This window comes from Convolutriloba macropyga, chromosome 8 (genome assembly GCF_964194025.1).
Source record: "Convolutriloba macropyga chromosome 8, txConMacr16.3, whole genome shotgun sequence".
NCBI lineage: Eukaryota > Metazoa > Xenacoelomorpha > Acoela > Convolutidae > Convolutriloba > Convolutriloba macropyga.
In genome coordinates, this window is record NC_134475.1 from 49,714,648 (window position 1) to 49,736,583 (window position 21,936).

The window sequence follows — 21,936 nt, forward strand, 5'->3', positions numbered from 1 at the left end:
TGAGAACAAACAACAGAAAGCTCTTGTCGCGGAGACCGAATTTCAAGTAATCTTTCAGAATAAAACATTGTTAACCATTACCATCAAAACAACGCATAGTAATTTATAATGCATTACAGTAAATCAAAGTAACAATACGGTCATTTTTAAGAGATCTAGTTATTTGGCGCCCAAGCGGACCCATGTCCACGGTCATGCTTCTCATCAGCTGTGGGGTGTAATTCGGAAATTGTGGTCAGGTTATCCCGGTCAGGCCCAAACGTACTCTACCAGTAGCCTTAGATCTCATCGCCAACAAAGGCACGAATGATCACAATTTGCTAACAAAAACATACATGAGTCAACACTACAAAAAAGTGCAAAAAGATGGAAAGATGGGTCGCTTCTTACAATGCAATTTTTCTTACGTAGAATATAACAAAAAAAATCAAAGTGATGAAAAGTCTAACAGGGAGTCCCCCGAGGTGTATTATTGCAAATAATGTTCAACATCTACGAGAGCAAGCTGCCTCTACCCCCGAGAGGTTTAGACATCACGTCTTACGCTGGTGATCCAACTTTCTCAACATCTCACCCACAGGTTCAAAAACAGCGCGACATAATTTTCTACGCAAATATTTTACTCGACTGGTCAGAATCCAGAAAACTTGACTTATCTGCTACCATTAGCAGAGGTGTGCCTAGTTGTCTGCTGTGTTTGTTCAACTGAGTATGGATCGTGATTTCGACGCAATTTTTGTATTCTGTGCAACTTATTTGCTCTATTGTTGGTATGTTGTTTCACGCAGTCCCTATAAGTATCATATTGCCGGTCTTAAGGGCAAAAACTGGTTATGGAGGTTGTTTTGTGATCAGCTCGTTGGCTCTGATAACTGAGGTCCTCTCGAAATGTTGGTAGTGAGGTGTGGGTCACACCTGGCCTCTTTGCTCCAGCTTGTGAACACATTGGCACTTGAATTCTCAGCTATAAGTTTTTGGATTCTAGGCAGTTGCGCAAAATATTTAGGTAGGGTGTTATTAGCCAAGCAACTTTCAAACTGTGGGTGAGATGTTGAGAAAGTTAGAGCATCAGCGTAAGACTTGATGTTTATACCTCTCGGGGATAGAGGAAGCTTGCTCATGTAGAGACTAATTATTTGAAAAAACACCACCTAAGGAGACTCCCTGTTAGAATTTTCTTCACTTTGATTTTATATTGTTACATTCTACCTAAGAAAAACTGCCCTAAAAAAGAAGCGAACCATCTTTTTGAGGTCTTTGGTAGTGGTGACTCAAGTATGTTTTTAGAATTAAATTGTGATCAACCGAGTCTGAAGCGGCGATGACATTTAAGGCTAACATAGAGTACGATAAGAATGGGCTCTGCCGCGATAACCCGCCCAAAGTTTCTGAAATACATCGCACAGCGGATGAGAGTCAAGCCCGCAGTCAGGGGGTATACTGAGGCGCCAGATCTTTAGATGACATTGTTTCTTTGCGGCACTGGAATGCAATATAAATTGCAAATAAAATGCACAGTTTCAATTGTAGCGGTTAAAAATGTAAATAATTAAAGATTAAATAACTTCGATCCCCTTGAGGAGAGCCTTCTATTGTTTGTAGCAAGATTTTTTGTAGCAGTTGCTTGCAATTTTTATATTTTTTATATTGTTATATTTGCTTGGGTTCGTTCCTGCAATTCAAGCAATCGATAACTTTATGTCTGAGTAGGATTTGTAGCAACGATCGACTTGTGAGAAAACCCAGTAGAGGTAGCTAACTGGCTGGACTAAAGACCATCAGTCCAACACAATCACACTGCACAGAAAAATCCACCTTCATTGCCCCTTCCCCCGATGTTGATGATGCCCTTCCTAACCCCTATCCCGGGGACCGCATGTCACCCACAATGACGTAGATGCAGAAAAGTTGCCGCACCACAAGCAAGTTGTTGATAGGCAGTCACACTACTTACATATCTATTTTTATTATACAATTGCAATTAAGTAGTCACTTGAAAACGACAACATGCGCCAAAATAACCTACTAATATCAGCTCTATGCCATAGCAATAACAACAAACACACCCACCTACCGGCCCGCCAGAAGTAAATAAAAGTTCGGACATCTAAAAAGTGTTCGGCCGACTTGACCTCATTTTCAAAAATCATCTTGCTTGCTTATCGGCTTGCTTCACCGCCACCTCTCGACACAAAGTTTATTAAACGAGAGAGACTGCACGTGTGGGAGGGTTCGTTAATTGTATTTTCACTATTTAGGTAGCTACCTGTTGAAACATAGAGCCACACGAAAAGGGTAATGAAAGTCTTCACTCCCGTTGATTCAACTTTTGCTAGCAACAAATATGGCCCCAAAAATGAGCGCTCAAGCAATTTCGGCAAAAATCATTAAGAAAGTTAAATCCTTTGCAGCCATCATAAGCTTTTTTGTTATTATTCGTTGATCCTTAGCCAAAGCAAAAGTAACACCATTACAAAAAAAAAAACCGCTACCGCTATAACACATCCGATCTTTTAGAAAACTCATGAAAAGTTCGAATGGTTTAAAACAACCAAGAAATGCGTCCACAATGGAAAAATTCTTAAACGAAATCAAGCGCCTCGAAAAGCGTTATAATACTTACAGCCTTTCCACCAAAAATGGGACCCATGCGAATATTAGACTTAATATAACCGACTAACTCCAGACGAATTGCTCTCAAACGTCGTTGTTGTTAGAGCGGTGGCACAGAGCTGCAATTCACAGGTAAATTTGGTAGGATAACGGCGCTTACTGCGTTTGTATCATATTAAAAATCCATATACTAGTAGTTGCGTGGCTGCCTATCCACAGCATGTGGTGCGGCGCTTTTCTGCATCCATGTCATGGTGAAGGACATGCGGTCCCCAGGTTAGGGGGCCAGGAGGGGTATTGTCAACATCCGGGAAAAGGGGCAAGGAAGGTGGATTAGTCTGTGCAGTGCGGTCATGTTGAGCTGATTGTATTAAGTTCAGTCAGTTAGCTACACTACTGGTCTTTCCCACAGGTCAATCACTTTCAAGTCAGAGGTATCCTTACTGCAATAGAAAATGTGGTTTACGTCATGTGGTGCTTCTTCACATTTGGGCAGCGGTTATCAACATTGTTACAGATCCTAATCAAGTAGGAGTTTAGCAAGGGGCAGTGTCCATTTCTCAGTTGTGCCGATCGGATATGTGCAATTCGTGGCAGAGTTCGTTCCTCTTCTGCTATCTTTGGTGGAGGTGTACCTATTTGCTTGCTGTCTTTGTCGAATAAGTATAGACCGTGTGTCGTTTGGTACTTTTGAGCGCATTTCTGTAATCTTTGCAAATTTATTGTTCTTTATTGTTTGTGCGTTGTTTCATACGGTCCCTATAAATATCATTTAGTGTCAGTCTCATAGGACGAAAACTGGTTGAGGTTTTTTTAGGATCAGCACGATGGCTCTGATAACTACCGGGTAGAAATGGCTCCACAAACATTTCCGTGAGCTTTAACAGGCAGCAGTTAACCCTTATTTTGTTAGTCATGATGTCAGTCATTTTTACACACCCAGTAATTGTGCGTAGAGCAATGTTTTGTTGTATTTGCAGGTGGTTCCAGTTTGTATTACTGATGTGGAAGCCCAAATTGGAGCAACGAAGTTCAAAACGCTCCCACCGAAAGCTTTGTAAGTCACTGGATGTCTCTTTTGTGCAGCCCCCGTCACTACAACCAATCTTTTTCCGCGCGTTTTTGCGCTTTTGTAGTTTCACTTTAGTGCCCCTTGCATTCTCTCCAAAATTGAGCGTACTAACAAAGATGACACCAAGCACTTTGACTGTGGAATTCACTGGTACTGTTGAAATGTTGGTAGTGAGGTGTGGGTCAAACCCGGCCTCCTTGCACCAGCATGTGAACAGTGGCATTTGATTTCTCAGCTGATAATTTAAATTTTGTTGATTCTAGCCAGTCGTGTAAAATGTTTAGGTAGGGAGTTATGTCAAATAAATTTTTAACCTATAGTTGAGACTTGAAAAAAATGATACCGGCGTAAGACGCGAAGTTTATATCTGTAGGGGTAGAGGCAGCTTGATACACCACCTTGGAGGTCACCATTAAGGACTTTTCTCTTCAGGAATTTTGATTTTTTATTGTTATATTCAACAAAAAACTTACTTGCAACTAAGAAGCGACCCATCTTTTTGTAATATTTGGTAGTGGTGCCTTTAGAATGCCTCGTAGTTGTAGGTTGCGATCAACCGTGTCCAAAGCGCCAGTGAGATCTAAGGCTGCTAGTAGAGTATGGTGGAGCTGTCGTTGTGGAGTCCTCTGGTGTAAAGCCCTGGTGGTGTTCTTTTAGTGAATACTCTAAAAAGTCACTTAGCAGAGTTTTTCTATTAGTTTTTCAAAGGAAGAGAGGATTGCAATTGGTTTCAAGCTTTTAGAATCGTCTATGGGTTTTCCCGGCTTGTGTAGGAGTATAATCCGGCCAACTTTCTATATGTTGAGTATTTTTACACTGCTTTCAGAAAAAATTATGGTGTCAGTGAGGTATATGACTGCTATGGGGCCTAGATGGTGTAAGTTGATTGGCGCTATTCTATCTGGTCCCAGCGCCTTACTTTTCTTTGTCTCATAGCTTCATTCACTATGTTACATTTAAACAAAGTGCCCTCTATTTCCATGTTTTCTTTCTTAGTGAATTTCTTTTGTTTTTCATTTTTCCTGGGGTGCGGAGAGTATTGTTGCTGAAACATGTTTGCTATCAATCCTTGGTTCATGGTGAGTTGTCAAAATATATGGCTCGATTTGCAGGTAGTTAACTCTGTAAGTGTTTGTACAAACTCGGTCAATTTTGCAATTTTGACTTTGAACAAGTTTATTCTACGGTTTAGTTGCGTTAATTGTGGTCCTCTGGATGTTTTCTTTGAAGTTCATCTCTCTTTTCAGAAAGCTTACTGCTTCGCTGGGAAAATTTGCAACCAATGTTTTAATTCTTCCGTGTCGGATATGCCTGCCAGCCGCTGAATTGATGGATTTCCTTAGTCTTTTCCTCATGGTAGAACTTTGTTGTTTCTTCACTTTTAGTTAAATGTCGTCTTTAAAACTTGCCCAGTGAGCATTGCGAAGTTGATGAAAATTCTTTGTGGTTTTGTGCGTGATGAGGTCACAGGTGATGGATAGAACTATTGGTAACGGATCCGAGCCCAATTCATACTCCGTGAGCCAGTCGATGTTCATTGCTATGCTTTAGCTGGCGAGACTGAGTTCCGGGGAGCTTTTACACGAATCAGGTCCTCTTGTGCTGGCCTTTTTGTTGAGTACAACATGATTAGAGAGATCTATTTCCCCTTGCAATATTGGTTCCTCTTGCGCCTTCCGGTAGTTTCGAGCGGTAGTTTTGGTGTTCACTAGTTTGATGTTATTACCACCTGCGTAAGTGCTATGCCTTTGACTTCTAGGTGTTTGTCAGAAGTCTTAATTTTAATTTCTGAAAACAGAATCGTGTTTAATGATAAAAGCTACCCCTCCACCTTCGCCTTTTTCCTTGGCCTATTTTCTTGGATTATTCAGTAGCCAGGTTGGCTTTTGAGGATGATTTTTCATTGTGGTTGGTCTCCTGGATGACAGCTATTTGGATGTTAGGACAGCTATTTGGATGTTATTTTGCAATTAAGTTGAAGAATGTTGAGGTGTGTGTGTTGTCGTAAGTGGGGGAACTTTGCCTTGTTTTTGCTTCTATTATCTTGCACCAGGAGCAGCGCTGACAGTCTAATTTGTTGTTCCATTGCTCTATGGACTGTAAGTTGGTGCAATTCATGTGTACCCATCCTCCGCGGCCACACCAGACGCCGTATTGCTTACAATTGCTACGGTGACATATAGCACAAGGCGTTGGGTTTGGGTTTTTTTAATGCCGCCGAGGATGAGCGGAAGCAGGGCAAATATGTTTCCCAGTCAAATCCATACGGGAGAGTCTGGGCTTGCCCGAACCCGCCGCAAAAACTAGTTTCTCGCAGTCTGTGTACAGAGTTTATGGATCCTGGGAGCGGTTGTTCGATTGTAGTTCTGCCTCGTAGAGGCGTCAATACTTGAAACCGTACATGCTTAAGCCGTCCATACTTGAGAAGCTGTCTGCACTTGAGAACCTGTCCACACAAAAGAACCCGTCCATACTTGAAAACATAGCAACATTCCCAAACGTCGTGGGGCCTTTTACAGACTCTCAAAGAAAACTCTCAAGGAAAATTACAGCGGCTTATCCGCAAATTTTAACGGTTTATAGCGTTTCATAAGACAGAAACCGATCTTTAAACTTCAAACCAGCAGTATTCTTTAAGCAAGAGTAAAACACAGTCATTAGTTCTTTGGAGATTAAATTGAAAAGAACTGCACAGAAAAAAGTGTAAAATATTGCAAAATTTTGCAACTCCTGTTCTATTGTTTAAATGAAACCAGAACTCGAATATTGAGGTACCTATTAAGATATTCTTAAACATCAGGATTTATACGTCAGTCTTTGATTTATTTCTCGTATTTCTATTCGATAAGCAGATGCAGACAGGCGTCAATCTTTAATACAATTAAGCAATGTAAGTCCGCAAAAAAATCTCAGATCTTAAAACGCACCCCAAGACAGTAGTAAAAAATGAGATCATGGAAACAAAATCGGTTGATGGGCGGTTGTACTCATAGTGCAAAAAGGAATTTTTCAGCTTTACAGTGAAGAGGCAGAACTATTTTCGAACTACTAGTGGGAGGTCGAATCTACTGCAGCCTGCTGCAGTCAAATTCAGCAGTCACTTCAGTTAATTTGACTTTTAGTAGTGGGCTGTCGCTACTTGAGTTCAGCTGCTGTTGAATGTTGTGAATGATAGAAAAACTTAGATCATGCAAAACGATGAAGTCAAGGGCGTAAAAGTCACTCGAAAAATCACAACTGTCAAACGAAAATTTTGCATAAAAGCGCAACATTTACAATAAATGCATTAAAGAGCAATTAGCAGTTATTATAAAATGATGCTGCGCGAAGAATTATGCTGCATCCAAGAGAGAAGCTTTCTCATTGATAAAATAGTTTGTACAAAAAATGATATTGATTTATTAGTAAGGTATTGGTTTTGAAATCCCAGAAACTCTACAAATATTAAGTTTCCACAAACAAAAGCAAACCCTTCTCGCGGCTCTCAAAACAAGCTCAATCAAACACAGCCGGCAGATCACTGGAAAATATCCACGATAGACGCTTGTGGCCTTCCGTGAATTGAAGCAAATAAAGAAATAAGATAGACAGATTGACCAAGAGTCCTTTAAGAGACCACTGGACTTTTTGGTTAGATTCGGACAGTCATAATTATGATACACATAAGCTCTATAAGGAAACATAACCGACTAAACGTCGGAAAAATTGCTCTCGAACGACTAGTGGGAGCTCTAATGAATTGCAGCCTGCTTCAGTCGGGGGGGGGGGAGGGAGGGAGGGAGGGACGGAGGGCCTAAACGGGACTACGAAGTTCAATAGTGGGCTTCAAAAAACCACATTAGAGGTTAACATATACCACTATTAAGATTTACAGTAAAAAAGGCATCAGTTTCGGCGCACTTTTCATTGCCTTTTAGTATTAAATTGCCGCCAATTGAGTTCAGCTGCTTGAAAGTTTGATTGAGAGAGAATTTTAGATTTTTAGATCACGCGAAACTCAAAAAGTCAAGGGCGTAAAAGTCACTCGAAAAGTCCAAATGTCAAGCGAAATTTTTGCATAAAAAAGACACACACGTTTACAATAATTGCTCTGAACTTCGTTCAAGAGAAAATAAAAGTCCTAATGGAGGTTTTTCAAAATCAATATTCAAAATCAAAACTAAAGACTACTACTCAAGAATTAGGGTATATACGTTTGGCACTACTTAGATGCACACTATTGACCTTTAACTAGTAAATGTTCACAAAATTTAAAGTTCATTAAGCGGGTTCCGAAGTCCATTTTTTTAAGTGAGGTAAGTCACGCAATTGACGTAAAAGCAGAACAAATGACGTCATGCACTCAAATTTTAACTGCAATGAAAAGGAAGTCACTGAAGCCATTGAAAAAGACAAGTCAAGAAGTCAGATTGTAAGAATCATCGATGAATACGACGAATTAAAAAACATAGAAGGACAAGTCCTGTAATACAATTCAAAGAATAGAATGAAAAACTTCAAAGTACTCTACCTGACCAGCACATCAATTGAACAATGCCAGCCAAAACACAAACAAAATCATCTCAAAAAGTGAGAAACAAATCAAACAAACTAAACAAGAATATAATCATTACTAAAACTTTGAATCTTTTACCCCTAAAATTGATCCCTTTAAATATACCTATTTGAAAAATATGTTCAAAACCAACTTTTGTTTCTGAAATTGCTGCATTATTATATCTGCAGGGCCTGAAAAATTTCATTAGCCCGTGAAGGTCGATTAACTAAAAAAATGACCCAAATTTTTTTCAAAATGAAATCAATTGCAAATTTTAATGAAATGTAGCTGAAAATTGTGCTATTAATATCTTAATAATCATTTGTGTGTCTCTAGAGGCTATCCAGTAACCCAATTCCAAGCCTTTAAAAATTAATTAGGTCAAAGATCGATAGGCAATAGCTTTTGAAAATTTCAAATTTCAAATAGAAATCCGTTCTTTTAAAACGTTGAAAACCATTCAAATGCCCCTAGCAACTATTTAATCACATACTACCAAACACTGTATGAGGTTATCCGGCAAAATTTAAAGTTCATTACGCGGGTTCCGAAGTCCATTTTTTTAAGTGAGGTAAGTCACGCAATTGACGTAAAAGCAGAACAAATGACGTCATGCACACAAATTTTAACTGCAAAGAAAAGGAAGTCACTGAAGCCATTGAAAAAGACAATTCAAGAAGTCAGATTGTAAGAATCATCGATGAATACGACGAATTAAAAAACATAGAAGGACAAGTCCTGTAATACAATTCAAAGAATAGAATGAAAAACTTCAAAGTACTCTACCTGACCAGCAGATCAATTGAACAATGCCAGCCAAAACACAAACAAAATCATCTCAAAAAAGTGAGAAACAAATCAAACAAACTAAACAAGAATATAATCATTACTAAAACTTTGAATCTTTTACCCCTAAAATTGATCCCTTTAAATATACCTATTTGAAAAATATGTTCAAAACCAACTTTTGTTTCTGAAATTGCTGCATTATTATATCTGCAGGGCCTGAAAAAATTCATTAGCCCGTGAAGGTCGATTAACTAAAAAAATGACCCAAATTTTTTTCAAAATGAAATCAATTGCAAATTTTAATGAAATGTAGCTGAAAATTGTGCTATTAATATCTTAATAATCATTTGTGTGTCTCTAGAGGCTATCCAGTAACCCAATTCCAAGCCTTTAAAAATTAATTAGGTCAAAGATCGATAGGCAATAGCTTTTGAAAATTTCAAATTTCAAATAGAAATCCGTTCTTTTAAAACGTTGAAAACCATTCAAATGCCCCTAGCAACTATTTAATCACATACTACCAAACACTGTATGAGGTTATCTGGCTACTTAGGCAAGAGAAACTGAATAAAAAACAAATGTTTTTTGAAAAAACTTGCAAATTTTATCTGAAAACTTTTAAAATTCGAAAGGTTAACTGTTGAAAACAAATCCATTGAAAATAACAACCATGCAGTACAAATTTAATGCCCACAGTGCTTTACCTGTTTATCCATCCCGTTTTGAAAGATCAAAGTCATTGAAAAATGTGTGAACACATCTTAAAAAAAACAGCGCCCCAATACAATTCAAATTCTTTGAATTGTAAAAACCACGATGTCCCCAATAATAGCCACTATCGCTTGCGGCTATTAATAATTCCGTTTGAATCTTTCACTGCCGGTAGTCAAAAACAGTTAAATATACTATTCATCATATTGTACCCAAAAAATGTACAATATCTTTCAGCAGGTCAAGAAATTAGAGTTGGGAAAGGATGTAATGCGAACACCATTCATATAAGAAACAGTACAGAGACACTTCAATATATCTAGTCAAATCAATTTACAGGTTTGCATAGCTCGTGAACTAACTCGTTTCTTGGCTGATTCGATCCTGACTTTGAGAGCCTGCTCTGACGTGACCAGATCGTCCCTGGTGCTGCTTAGAGAGAGACGTCCAAACATCCAACTAACAGGCATCGCCGCCATCCCATACGCCTGAGGATGATAAAAAATCAGAAACGTTCTCAATTTGAATAGTTAATATATGACCAAATGAATTTAAGAAAATGAATCGGCCAAATGAATAAATATTTGATCACAGATCATTGTAAATCACTATTTTTTGATTTTGTGTTTTTCACTCCTCATTTCCAACACAGACAGAAATAGTTATTACAAATGTAAAAGAAGTATATACAAATGAAAAAACTTACTCCGTAGAAGCAAAGGAAGAATATCCCAAGCGTTGTAAACACATTGACCACCAGGGCAAGGCTATTCTCGCCTTCTGAAATGAAACAAACAGCTATTTGTAAAAACGGTTATACTACTTTATGCAAACAAAGCATGCAAAATTTAGTTAGGAGCACACTTTCTGTCCAGACGGAAATTTTGACAATCTGAAGAAAAGATTACGCTTTTCAAATTCAACATTCTGTGAACACAGAATCTGCAGCGAACAAATTTACGCAGATTTTTTACTTAATTTTTTCTTAGTCGAGTTTTTATGTATGCATGTTCATTAGATGCGTCCTTACTTTCGTTTCCCAATTGAGGAATGATCCACTCCAAGTCAGTAATGGATGAATTTGAATTTGGAGCCTCACGCAGTGGAATTAGGGCACTAAACACAACATCAAAAAATAGATCTAAGTAATTGAAGGTAGTTTTTTAACCAATCTCATCCACACAGTTTATGGAAAACTAGTGCACCCAATATCAGAGCCTGAATGTTTTTTGAAGTCAAGGCGCCTGTGCTTTTGGCCGTCATTTAGATAAAAATTAAACAGTAAGGACATTTTTAGAATTTATCATTAATACTTAAATAGCTCAATTCAGTTTCAGTATTGCTCAATTCAATGACACATTGGTTAGCCAAAATAGTCACGTTTAGGCATACTGAAAAAAGCACAAGCTTTTCAGTGGGGCCCAACAACGCATTTTTGAGATAAAACCCTTGCGTATCGGTCCAAGTCCTTGATCAAATGGTCCTTGATCAGAATTATTTGAAGGCCAACAATTGAAAACCAATAATGCGTGCTCATTTAACACCCGACACCCGCCTCAAAACTGATTTTATTTTAAAAAAGAACACTAAATAAAACAGAAAGAACCTTTGCTCTATCGTCTACAGTTGTAAAGAGATTTCAATTAGCTAGGATCAAAAAACACAAGAAAGAAAGCGTCATCATTAGCACTGAGTAACTTTGCTTCCGACGTCAAGAAGTTCTCCGATCAGAAAATATTACTCGTCCAACCAAACAGAACATTTTGTCAGTTAACCTAACCCAATGAGAGGGGAGAATACGTAGCACGAGTTCATTTCGTCCAGACAATGGACGGTTATTTAATCTTTTAATACCCAATGATGAAAAATCACAAAGCAATCAAGTGTTATCTAATTAGATAGATATTAACAAAAATCGTACGCTAAACTAATTGGAGATTATTATGCGGCGCAGTTTCATTGATGTGAGTCTGAAAATTAGTCTGATCAGAGTATAGAACTTAGCAAACGTTAACCATGACAAAAAAATTATGAAGTTATGAAGTTAAAACCTAAAAAAAGAACAGGAATTTCGGAAACCTTTGTATGCCCCTCCATTTGTGGGCATAACTTTTACGCACCCAGAAAAACATGATATTTTTTACACACTAACGTGCGAAAAACAAAGCATAAATTGGAAGTGGGTTTCAAAAAAATTGGTATGCCGAAGAGAACATACCCGACTTTTGTTGCCCCCCTCCCCCCTAAAAAAACCGCAACGATTTGGACAAATGTTTAATAACATAGCCGGCAGATTGCCGGGAAAGCTGCGAAAGAATAGACTTGCGTGCCATATAATAGAGATAGAAACAGATGCAGATCTAAATTGAAAAAAAAAATCTGAAATTGAAAAAATTGAAAACTAAGTAAAAACATTCAGCGATAAATTAATAAAGCTTGCTAAAATTGATTCCGCAGAAGCCTCTTATTAGGGACCTTTACTGCACATATGAGTTCCTTTGACCTTAAACAAATTCAAATTAAACTTAAGTTTTAAAGTGCAAAAGTCATTTTTTTGAGTGAGGTAAGTCACGTATGATCAAAATCTAATCACACAAAAAACTTTTGATAAAGCGAGTGAGAAATGACGTCATGCGCGCAAAAGCCGTTAGTGAGAGGAAGAAGTCATTCAGAAAATTTGACTTTTTCAGCTTTGTTGTGTGAACAAATGTAAAACGAAAAAAGAGCGTCAGACGACGAAACAAAAAAACATAGCAGGACAAGTCCTGACGTACAATTCAAAGAATTTTCATTGACTAAACAGAAAACTAGACCTAGAACGGACTATGAATGGATTGGAAAAATCATTTAGAAAAAAATCCTATCCAAAAAATCGAAAAAACAGCAAAAATCAAAGTGAAATTGCCGCATGTGAACAAAAAATCACTACCGATAAAGCGAATTTTTGTTCAAACACCATATTCTCACTCTACTTTAAAATTAGAGCGAAAAAATTTCACGCCGCAAAACCACTCGCTTTTTCGCTCCATTTCCTGTTTCGGGGTGACCAAAATCACTACTCCAATTTGACTTCAAAAATCATGAAAATGTGTTAACAGATCTTAAAAAAAAAAAAACATAGCCGGAAGAATTCCGTTAAAGACTCGAAGTGAAAACCCATTTAAACGCCATCCAACTACTCATCAAACAAAAAGTGCCTTCACTAAATTTTGATTATCTTGAAACAAAGTCATGAAACAGAAAAGTAAAAACAATAAAATCAAATCTGTTAAAATATGATAAAAAATCTGATTTAAATTTTGTTATATATTGAGATCCCGAAAAAACTATCTCTGCCAAAATAACATCATTAAAACAACTAGTACGGACAAAAACCATTTATGTGAATTTTGAAAAAACACTTTCTGCTAAAATTATTGAAAAAAAGCTCTTAAAAATAACTTTCACTGAAAAACTGGAAAAAGTTACTAAATTTTTTTAATATTTCAAAAACATATAAATCCAAAGAAAAATTCCCTTCAGTCAATAGGGCATGCACATGCTCGCAAAACAAAAGGCAAGTCATGACAGGCAAAGAAACTTAGCTAAAAACAGAAAAAAAACGAAAAACTGCAAAAAATTAAGAAAAATAGCTCCAATTTTTGCCATTTTTTTGTCATATTTCTCAACAAAAGAATGATTCTTACCCACAAAACTGTAACCAATTGTCATCATAAAATTGTTCAAGTAGAAGGGGTTTCTTCAATACCCATTAGAGCCAGTAAAACAAAATAATCGTCAAAAAAAAATTAGCCCGAAAATCAGCAAAATACATTAAAAACTTCCGAATTATCATAAAATTCATATTAATTTCCAGAAACCTTCAAACCACTACCAAAACCAGCCTAAAATTAAAACAAAATCATTACCAAACCTCTTAACCAAAATAAATAAAAAAAACTGCTTTAAAATGCCGCACGTGAACAAAAAAATTTCGCTCGCTTAGAAAATTTTTTTTTCACACATCAATTTTTCGCTCTCTCAAAAACAGCGGTTTGAACAAAAACCACTCTCTTTTCGCTCCGCTCTTCACTTTTGTTCAGCGCTAAAATCACTCCAAATTTTTTCACGCGTTTCATTTCCCGCTTCAAAAATCACTCCAATAAAATTGATTAAAAAAAAGGACTTCTCCAATACTCCTCTTCGAGTCGTAAAAAGACAGCGCCCCAATACAAATCAAATTCTTTGAATTGTAAAAAAAACCAAGAGCACCGCAATATAGCTTCGCTCAGCTTACAGCTTCGCAGCTATAAAAATATCTGGAACATCTAGACAAAATAACAACCTTCCGTCGAAAGATTTGCTATAAAACAATTGCAGTGGGTTCGACTCTATTGTAGTAGGCTTCAGTCGGTGGTGAAAAAATGGGTGTGTGCGCGTGTGTGGATAGGGGGCAGGGGTAGGTTTACTGAGAGACTTCAAATGACGTTATATTATTAGACATCTATTAAAAATTTCAAAACATTTGACCAAATACGTCGCAGTCGCACTCTACGTTGGACTTACAGAAGTGAAGTGCCAGTGATTGAGTTCACCAGATTAAAATTGTGGATGAGAGCAAATAATGAGAGCGAAATTCAAGCGTGATTCTGATAATTCAATCAAGAAGTCAAAAACGGTCAAGCAAAAACTTTGCGCAAAAAAGAACTGCTCCAATCTTTGTTCGCGGGCAATTAAAAACTAATTTGTTTGCGGGTAATGAAAAACTAACTAAGTATTTATTGGTGTTTTAAAATTTTGATGTTTATAATAGGAGTGGCGATGCATTAACCTAATCAAAAATGAAATTTTGAAGTCTTTCCCATCACAGTTCTCCAGCTTATTGGTCATGTAGCGTATATCTCCCCCAGCATAACAGTCTAAGTCGGTCAAATCGCTCTCAAACGACTGGCCAGCAGTCGGCTTCGGTAGTAGGCTCAGTAGTATCGGTAGTAGGCTTGGGTAGTAGCTTAGTGAGGCTAGGTAGATGAGCGAAGTTGGAGGACGAAGTAGAAAAAGGAATGTATTTTTTGGACTGAGTGGACGAGACGGCGTTGGCGTGCTGAGAGGGAGAGTAGTGTAATTGGTGGAGGACAAGTGGGGCATGGAGATGCACGAGTGGGGAATGGGGATGGAGATAACATTAAATTATGCTTTCTCACCAGCGTCGGTGAACTTAACAATTAGAGAACTGTGAAGCTCTAAGAGAGGTGATCATCGATAAAATGCCCTCCGGGCTTTACCTGTTTAACCCATTTTTGAGTACAAAAAGCAGACGGAAAAGTACACAATGGTCACAAAAGTACACAATGGTAAGACGGAACAAACGATCAGAGGGAAAGCGGGTCGTACAAAAAATTTCATAATAGACCAACAGGACTAATTCAATTGCTACAAAAATTCGTTGGAGAGTAATTAATCAGATTTCAGGAAGCACTAAACTTGCCGCATTACGAAAAGATAGTTTACTCTTGATGACAAATTCAAAACATAGCCCACAAAATTCCGTAAGCGACTCGAATCTTCGACACGAAAAAACAAAAACGGAGGCAATCAAGATATGAATTATCAGAAGGACGTCACCATATACAATGGATACAAAAAATCCGCTTAAGATCCAAAAATAAAGAATTAATGAAAAGGCCAAAAACTAACTAAAAAGGTGAGAAAAGGACCCAATTTGGAACTTGAAACGCATTATTCGGCTCTCGGAAAACTTTATCAATTACAAGAGGTTTCATATTGATGCAAAGTCGAACAAAAAATAATCGACAAAAACTAAACTGAAAGCAAAACAATTGAGCCGAATGGACGAAAAACAGCTGTAAACTGTTTTCTATATGCACGACTCTCACAAAACACAGTTTCACCCAAAAAGTCGAAAAGTCATTCCCCAACGCAAACATGAACAAAAACTGGGGTGAAGGAGGGTGAGTGGGGGAGGGTGACTGAGGGGATCTTAATTTTTAAGATTAAAAACAACCAAGCCCTTCACGCCAAGAGATTGTCTCCTCAAAACAGTTTTGGTGAATAGGATACAAAGAGACTAGTAAGGCGTAAGGCTCTAAGACAACTGCTCAGCCACTTGATGCCCTATGGGTTTTGCCTGTTTATCTTGTTTTCGAAGACGAAAAATAGCATAACATAAACCGACAAATGACGGAAGAATTGCCCTCGAGCGAGGCGGGTAGAAAAAATTTGACCCCACCGGGATTCGAACTATTGACCTCCGGATCCTTAACCACGTGCACAAACCACTCGGCTACCAGACCCTAATTTTTTCTGTGCTGCAACCGATTTTATAGCAACAAGCTTCACTTCGGAGTGAGAGCAATAGAGATCACTCAAAAATGAAGAGCGAAAGCGTGAAAAAGTCACTTGAGAAGTCAAAGAAGTTCTATAAGAACAGCGCGAAATGGTCAAGCGGCAAATTTGCATAAAAAAGACCGATATGTTTTACAATAATTGCCATGAACTTCGTTCAAGAGCAATTAAAAACGACCACAAGACTAATATAATTGCTAAAAACTTCGTTTGCGAGTAGAGTAATTGATAAGATTTCAACTTTTGTACCTTTACTGAATAATACACATTAAAATTGTGCCACGTTGAAGCGACTTAAAAATTTTTAGAAAGTATTCGAAGCAGCGTGATAACAGCCTCAGAAATAACGGTGGATATACTTTTCATTTTCATACTAAGTGGAAAAAGCAAGCACCTGGGATCACTTCGTGTAATCAATTGCTAACGCAGATATTTTGACCATAGATTTTGCTACTAAAAACATAGCCAGAAGAATGCCAGAAAATAGCCGCAATAGCTTCGTAGATCCGCAGTCTAAAAAACAGTAAAAAAGACACCCAAAAAATTCTTCTTTTCATTAAAGGCTGATAAGTTATATTTGTTTTTGCTGCCTCTATTAGCTGCTCTCAAATAACCTTCATTTAGAGCGACACACATTCACTTGACCTTATCTCTTTGAATTGAAGTAAATAAAAGTCCATTTCAAAGTGAGGAAGTCATTTTTGAGAGTGTGGTAAGTCAAGTGCGACCAAAAATTTAATCAAGCGAATAAACAAAAAACTCGCTCCACTTAGAGCGAAAAATGACGTCACGCACGCACTTCAAATGAAATTGCATGAACGAATGAACAAAAAGCAGATTTGAAGTGGTTGTGACGTCATATGGCCGTAACAAAAATCGCGACGACGAAATAAAAAAACATAGCAGGACGTTCATAAGTCCTGACGTACAATTCAAAGAATTTTCATTGACTAAACAAAAAACTAGACCTAGAACGGACTGAGTGAATCGGGAAAACGATTTCTGAAAACATCAGATCAAAAAAACAATAAAAACAGAAAAACATTGTCAAAATGCCTCTAGCGAGAACAAAAAACCACTAGTGAGAAATGTCAATCTGATTCCAACAAAAAATAGGCTAGAATGAACAACGAATGGATTGGAAAAATCATTTAGAAAAAAATCCGATCGAAAAATTCGAAAAACAGTTAAAATCGAAATGAAATTGTCGCATGTGAACAAAAAACCACTAGCGAGAAAGCGAATTTTTGCTCAAACACCGTTTTCTCACTCTACTTTATAATTAGAGCGAAAAAAAATTTATCACGCCGCAAAACCCCTCGCTTTTTCGCTCCAATTCCTGATTCGGCGTGACCAAAATCACTACTCCAATTTGATTTCCAAAATCATGAAAATGTGTGAACAGCTCTTCAAAAGAAGACAGCGCTCCAATACAATTCATATTCTTTGATTTGTAAAAAATCAAGAAAGGCCAATAATAGCCCCAGCTATCGCTGTGCGGCTATTAATAATGTTCGAGCCATTTTACAATTTTTTGAGGCAATTTGAAAATCTTGTGAGTTCAGCAAATTGATATGTGATCGTATACCCGAGTGCAAGCAGGAGTCCAGCAATGAGTAGGAATCCAACCGTCCACTTGAGTGCACTGACACACCTCGAGGACATCTGGGAGTCCTGGTCTTCCTCGTCTCGGCTCTGGTTGTAAAAGAACACGAAAGGCAGCACGCAGAACACAAACAACATGTCCAGAGCATAGAGACCTATACATGAACATCAACAATTGATGCACCATGAAAATTTTATCTCCATGGCAGGATGAATAATGTTATTCATGTTTAAAGCTATCAGTAATAAAGATCACGACTGAAATAGTATCAGAAAAGAACGGACAGTCCCCAGCTGTTAAATTATCAAAGAGTATCAGATAAAAAAGCATACTCCTTCGCTTAGATCAGCCAATTATACTGACAACTAATTTTGAACTAAGAGTCTATAATCTTAAAAATAACAACCATTCCACTACTTTCAATTCTTCTTTACACTATTTTTTTCAATGACCTTCTTATCTTTTGCTTAGCAAAATGATACATAGTTGTCGCGGACATCCTATAAAAGTTTTCACTCTAAACCATACTCATTGTTCTGTGCATACCAATAGTTCACTTAAAAAAATCATGCAAGATACCTGTACAAAAATTAAAAATTTATTTATTAAAAATCTCTCATCTTTTTGACTCCATCTTAGTTTGTCATTTTCTCGCATTTTTTTTTTATTTTTTTCCTACTCCCCGCTCATTGAAAGAGAAAAGAAATTGAATATTATTGGATAAAATCTTAAAAATGAAATAAAGAAACATAACAGGACCAGTCCTCAATGACCATTCAAAGAACTGAACAAAATGAAGACAACAGTATCAGACTTCTTAATAGAACAGCCTTCGATAAAAACATATAAACACCACACCAAAGAAAACAAACGCTACAAAAATCTAACAAATTTATTTCATTTCTCCTTTTGGAAAAAAGGGTTATGCAAGTTAATATGCCGAACAACCTCTACACATAGGACCTTTGCACAACTGCGAAAGACATTTACACCTTTCTGTAGAAAACCACAGAGACAAAAAGAAAACACCTTTCAGCTAAAACCTGTTTATACAATCTGATTGAAGTGGCATCAGTCATTGAAACACGCAACTGAAACTTTCATCTCTATCAAACTATGCATTAATCGAAAGCATATATGAATTTCAGTTAAAACAACCGTGGGACCACGTAATCAAAATAGCAAAAAATGAAGGGCGGCAACAATAAGCTCAAAACAAGGTCTGCCAAAGTCAAGAAAATCATTAAAATTGAACTTAAACCCTTGATTCAATTATGCCTAATTACGGAGAAACAAAAAACAAATTAAAAAAAGAAGGGAGCCATTTAAGCCTATCATTAATGCGACTAAATAAAACAAAAGAACTACAAAAAAGCTAAAATCTAAAAAATCACTTATATATAATGAAGACAAATAGCGTCCAAGTCTTCACAAATTTAAATTGCTTTTTGAGGGTCCCAAACAACTGCAACTATTAAAAATTACCACACGTGAAGAAAATCACTCAAAACCAAAAATTAAATTTTTAAGACCAGCTTTAGAATTTAAAGACCACTTTTTCACTTCACTTTAAAAGCAGTTCGAAAAAGTAACGCCTTAAAATTAATCACTTTTCGCTCCTCCTACTCCAGCATGATTAAAATCACTAATATAACTGACGTCTCATTGACACGAAAATGTAAAAAAAAAGTGAACAGATCTTAAAAACAAAGCTGAAAGAGATCCGAAAACGACTCGGAGTACAAAATTAACCATCCTCAAAAATCTAATAAACACTCTACAAATTATACCCTATATTTTAAAACAAAAACAACGAGAAAAATAACACTGATTTGACGTCTGATAAGTACTTTTTTGCTACTCCGGATAAAATTAGTTCCAGAAACTATTAAGACTTTGTAAAACAAGTAGTTTGCATTTTGACAGATCATTTAACCAAAATAGGGAAATAAAAACGTAAGGAAAGAGAAAAGAAATGACTGGAGAATCGAAAAAAAGTATTCTCTGTAAAAAAAAACTCTACAAAACACAACATATGAGAGGAATACTAAAACTTTTGAAAAAAACCTTAAAATCCTTAAAATGGTAGAAATAGGTTAAAATAAGATCAAAAAGGTAAAAGATCATTCACATGGTAAAAAAGAATTCAATATACACCACTACTATTTAAGACAACCGCAGATTGCCAAAAAATAGCCGCAATTGACGCCCATATCGCCGATCGTGATTGAAGGAACAGAAAAACGATGTTATACAAAATGTTATATTTGGATCGGAAATTGCAGCTAGTCATATTCCTGTTTCTTAATGAGAGGATGCAGGGGCAAACATCCCGGCGCAAACGCCTCAGAAAAGTTAATTCAGACTTATAAGAAAAAAAGTTCAATTAGCGGGCATCTAAAATTGGGCTTTATGGGTTTATACCGTTTCTAATTCTTTCGTTTTCCGATACTAATTCTGTTCACTCTAGATTACTTTGACGAGCAAGTGCTGTTTATATACATTATGCGTAGAATGAAACTAGCCTAGAGAAAGAGAATAAAACTAGCCTAGAGAAAGAGAATAAAACTAGCCTAGAGAACTAGCCTAAAATTGAAAAGACTTCAGGCAAAATGTTGAATAGGTTGTTAACTAAGGTAAAGCGAATTTTTTGTTCGATAAAGTAAAAAAAAATAGGAGCGCTATAATAGTAGCCAGCTAGGAAGATGAGGGCTGCTATTAAATCAACAATTTTGACCGCACAAAATGTCGGGGAGTACAAGGCGGGTGAAGCAATGGGGGGGGGGTAGGATGGGGAGGGCTAGAGATGAGAGGGGGCCAAACCGCCAGGTAGAGGAGAGTGGACGGGGGGGGGGGGTGAGTGGTCAAGCAAAAACTGCATAAAAAAGACCCTAGGACTAATATTATTGGTACAAACTTTGAGATTTATTAAAAACATAAGCCAACTAATGTCCGAAAAACTGCTGTTGAAAGGACAGGCGGGTCAATTTAATTCAGGGGCTGTAGCCTAGATAAATTTTTGTTAATGGGTGCAAAAATATCAGCCGAAAGTAGGGTCCGTTCGAACCCTGACCTCAGTCCGATTCCGTAACCTCGACTGAGGTATTAACCGCTCGACTATTATGTCCTTCTCATTGTCTTTCTGACAATCGGTTTCGTTGGAACTAACATTTCGGAACTTTAATCGCACAAAAATCAGAAAGTGCGCGAAAAAGTCACTTGAGAAGCAACAGATTATTCTAGAAGAAAATCGCAAAAACGGTTAGGCGAAAAATTTGTAAAAAGACACAGGTTTACAATAATTGCATCTCATTCGAGAGAAATTAAAAATGCGTCGAAAGAGCCACACGGTCAAAAATTTGCTCATAGTGAAAATTTTTTCACATCTACTTTGAAAACCGCTCTCTTCTGCTCTTCAATTCGTTCAGCCGTATGACATAAACACTTAATTTCCACATATCCTTTTTCATTCACTCCAAAAAACGATCGAAAAAGGCGCTCCACCAATATTCTTCGAGCCGTAAAAAGACGGCGCAACAATAAAATTCAAATTTTCTGAGTTGTAAAAACAAGACAAGGCCGATAAGAGCCCCAGCTATCGCTTTGCGGCTATAAACAAGATGAATAAAACTTAGCTGGCAAATTGTCAGAAAACAGCCGCAATACCTTTATAGATCTGTAGTCTCCAAAAGAAAGTAAAAAAGACAGACCAAAAAGAAACTCATTCTTGTCATTCAGGGCTGAGATGTTAAATTATGATTAAGAATCTGTATAACTTATTGCTGTTTCTATTAGCTGATCTTAAATAACTTTCAATTTGAGTGACAAGCAATCATTTGAATTTATCTCTTTGAATTAAAGCAATCAATTTCAGAGTAATGAAGTGATTTTTAAGAGTAACGTAAGTCACGTGTGACCAAAAATTCGCTCACGCGAAAGAACAAAAAAACCAGCTCCACTAAGAGTTAAAAATGACGTCACGCATGCAATTCAGTTGAAATTGCATGCACAAAAAGCAGATTTGAAGTGACTGTGATGTCATATGGTCGTAACAAAAATCTTGACGAAATAAAAAAAAAACCAAGAGAAGACCAATAATAGCCTCAGCTATCGCTTCGCGGCTATTAAACAACAGAAAGAAGTTTCATATGCATAATTATTCTTAAGTATTTCTTCAACCTAGAACCATAAAAAACTTCTGAGTATTTCGGCGAATTGACCATTTTGGGACACTGCTTTGTCGTGTAACCGATAAGGCCAAGCAGG

The 21,936-nt window shown here is 37.1% G+C and overlaps 2 protein-coding genes across 3 annotated transcripts in view; one reads left to right on the forward strand and one right to left on the reverse strand.

The window, feature by feature from the left end:
• The window catches only part of LOC142344796 (sphingosine-1-phosphate phosphatase 2-like), a 425,673-nt gene that overhangs the window by 169,947 nt on the left and 233,790 nt on the right, over positions 1-21,936 (forward strand). The window lies entirely within an intron of this gene.
• Positions 1-21,936, reverse strand: part of LOC142344795 (putative lysosomal cobalamin transporter) — a 358,318-nt gene that overhangs the window by 28,274 nt on the left and 308,108 nt on the right. Inside the window, exons 5-8 of the mRNA XM_075396741.1 lie at positions 17,653-17,824; positions 10,753-10,838; positions 10,429-10,502; positions 10,085-10,210 (exon numbers count right to left, since the gene is read on the reverse strand). Coding sequence (XP_075252856.1) covers positions 10,085-10,210; positions 10,429-10,502; positions 10,753-10,838; positions 17,653-17,824 — 458 coding nt within the window. The remainder of the gene's footprint in view (positions 1-10,084; positions 10,211-10,428; positions 10,503-10,752; positions 10,839-17,652; positions 17,825-21,936) is intronic.